Source organism: Calidris pugnax, unplaced genomic scaffold (assembly GCF_001431845.1).
Source record: "Calidris pugnax isolate Ruff unplaced genomic scaffold, ASM143184v1 scaffold94, whole genome shotgun sequence".
Classification (NCBI taxonomy): Eukaryota; Metazoa; Chordata; class Aves; order Charadriiformes; family Scolopacidae; genus Calidris; species Calidris pugnax.
The window spans coordinates 272,607-274,626 of record NW_015090822.1 but is presented as its reverse complement, the minus strand read 5'-3'; the positions used below and the strand labels follow the sequence as shown (position 1 = coordinate 274,626).

Below are 2,020 nucleotides of genomic sequence, written 5' to 3'. Positions count from 1 at the left end.
GGCGTCTCCTTACCGTCTTGCGCTCTCGTTTTGTGGGGATCGGCGGCTGTTGGCTCACAATGACCTGGGCGGTGGGGACCCCCGCCGGGAACTGCTGCACCCCCTGTGCCGGGTAATAAGCACCCGCTGGAGAGGAGAGGGAGAGAGAGAGTCAGACCTGCCGGCCCGTCCTGGGGACACCCCCTCTGCTCCCCGGGCTCCCCCAAACACAGCGGGGTCTGTCAGGAGCCTGAGGAGCCCGTGCCGCTCTGTGGCGAAGCCCCATGGCATCCCTGCCGGATCGTCCCAACCCGCCCGACAGGCCTGACCGAATTCCTTCCCCGTGAAGCAGAGCGTCCCCGCGCCGCCCCCACGCCCAGCCGGGCCCCGCAGGCGCCCGCCATGCCCACCGGACCCACGCCACCCACAGCCATGGCCGCCCCCCAGCTCTGCGGGCGTCCCGGCACGGCCGCCTTCCTGCCCCTGCCCTTATCTCCCCGGGGCCGGCACCAGCCCAAGGGCGGCACCGGGCAGCCCCATCCGCACCCAGGCCGAGGGGCCCGGGGCTCCCCGCACGGCCCCAGCCCAGCGGAGGGAGCCATGGCGGGGGCCGGAGGCAGGGCTGGAGCCCGTCCAGGGCTGGCACAGACCCCGAGCGGGCACGTCGCTCCTCCCCGGGCATCCCCGAGCATCATCCCCCGGGCGGTGCAGCAGGGAGGTGGGCACAGCTCGACCCCTGCCCCCTACAGATCCTGCTGAGCCTGGAACTCACCCACGGGGCCCTGGTGGCCACCCCATCCCCGAGGTGGGGACCCCTCCTCTGCCCGGGGGTGGCGCAGGGACACTGGATGAGTCTCGCACCCCAGGACGGAGCGGGGAGACCCCGAGCTGCCCACCCCAGGGACCACAAGGGCTGTCCTGTCTCACCCGCCGAGGGGCACACACCATGCCAGGCCACCCACCCAGCCCTGTGGGCAAGGGGCACGCACGCCGGGAACAGCGGGGACAGAGCTGTCCCCGGACACCGCAGGGACAGCCGGGGGGTGCCCCCTGCCAGGCACCAAGGGGTGGCTGTGCCCTGGCCCCAGCGTGGGGGCCAGCCGCTGCCAGGGGCCACCTCTGTCTCCTGAGGGGCCAGTGGGCCCGTGGACGAGAGGGAGGGCAGAGGGGCACGTACCTGGCTCAGGAGAAGCCCATCTCCGCCCCGGAGAAGCCCATCTCCGCCCCGGTTGCGCTTTGCTGCCGCGGCGGGGGCCTCGGCTCACATTTCTGTGTCTGCCAGGGCCTCCCGGGACCGACCAAGCCTAAATATAGTCACGGCCCGGGTGGCCACATGCGAGCGGGGGGAGAGGAGGGGGGGCTGCCAGCACCGCAGCTTCCCAGCGCCGGGAGAGGGCAGGCACGGAGCGGCCCCGGCACCCCCGGGGAGCTGGGGGGGCACCAGCAAGCGCCAAACCGCTGGGCAGGGAGCGAGGGGGGAGCAGGGGATAAAGTCTGCCCCGGCCCTCGGCCAGGAGAGTTAAACATTAAATGGTCCCGATTTGGAAAAAGGGCGGGGGCGGATGGACCAGCGGGACACGATGCGCAGCCGGGAGACGGGCAACACCCCCTGCACCCCAAAAACAGCCGGTCATGAAGTCACAGAGGCGGCAAAACGAGCTGGCAGAGGGGTCTGTGCTCAGCTCTGGAGCAAAGGAGGAGGGGTCAGGAGTGTTGGAGGGGAACACAAGTGGGGAGTGGTGGGGCCGGAGGAGCAGAGTAAACCCCCCCCGGTCTGTACCGTAAGTCCCGAACTCTGTGGGGCTGGCTCCAGGGTAAAAACCGGGGGCGCTGGGCTGGACCGGGTACTGTTGGGTCGGGACAACGTATGTGGAGCGACCCTGCCACAGGGGGGAGAAGAACAGTCAGTTATCTCCCTTGCAGGGCACGGAGGCACCCCCAGACCACTGCCGTACCCCCAAAACAGCGGCGTACCCCCAAACCTGCCTGTGAACCAGCTGGGTGCCAGGGCAGGGAGCAGAACGCAGGCGGAACAGGCACC

At 70.5% G+C, this 2,020-nt stretch overlaps 1 protein-coding gene across 1 annotated transcript in view; it reads right to left on the bottom strand.

Annotated features, from left to right (window-relative positions):
• The window catches only part of LOC106886691 (eukaryotic translation initiation factor 4 gamma 1-like), an 8,296-nt gene that overhangs the window by 3,045 nt on the left and 3,231 nt on the right, over positions 1-2,020 (bottom strand). Inside the window, exons 7-8 of the mRNA XM_014939836.1 lie at positions 1,760-1,859; positions 14-126 (exon numbers count right to left, since the gene is read on the bottom strand). Of these exons, the coding sequence (XP_014795322.1) occupies positions 14-126; positions 1,760-1,859 (213 nt within the window). The remainder of the gene's footprint in view (positions 1-13; positions 127-1,759; positions 1,860-2,020) is intronic.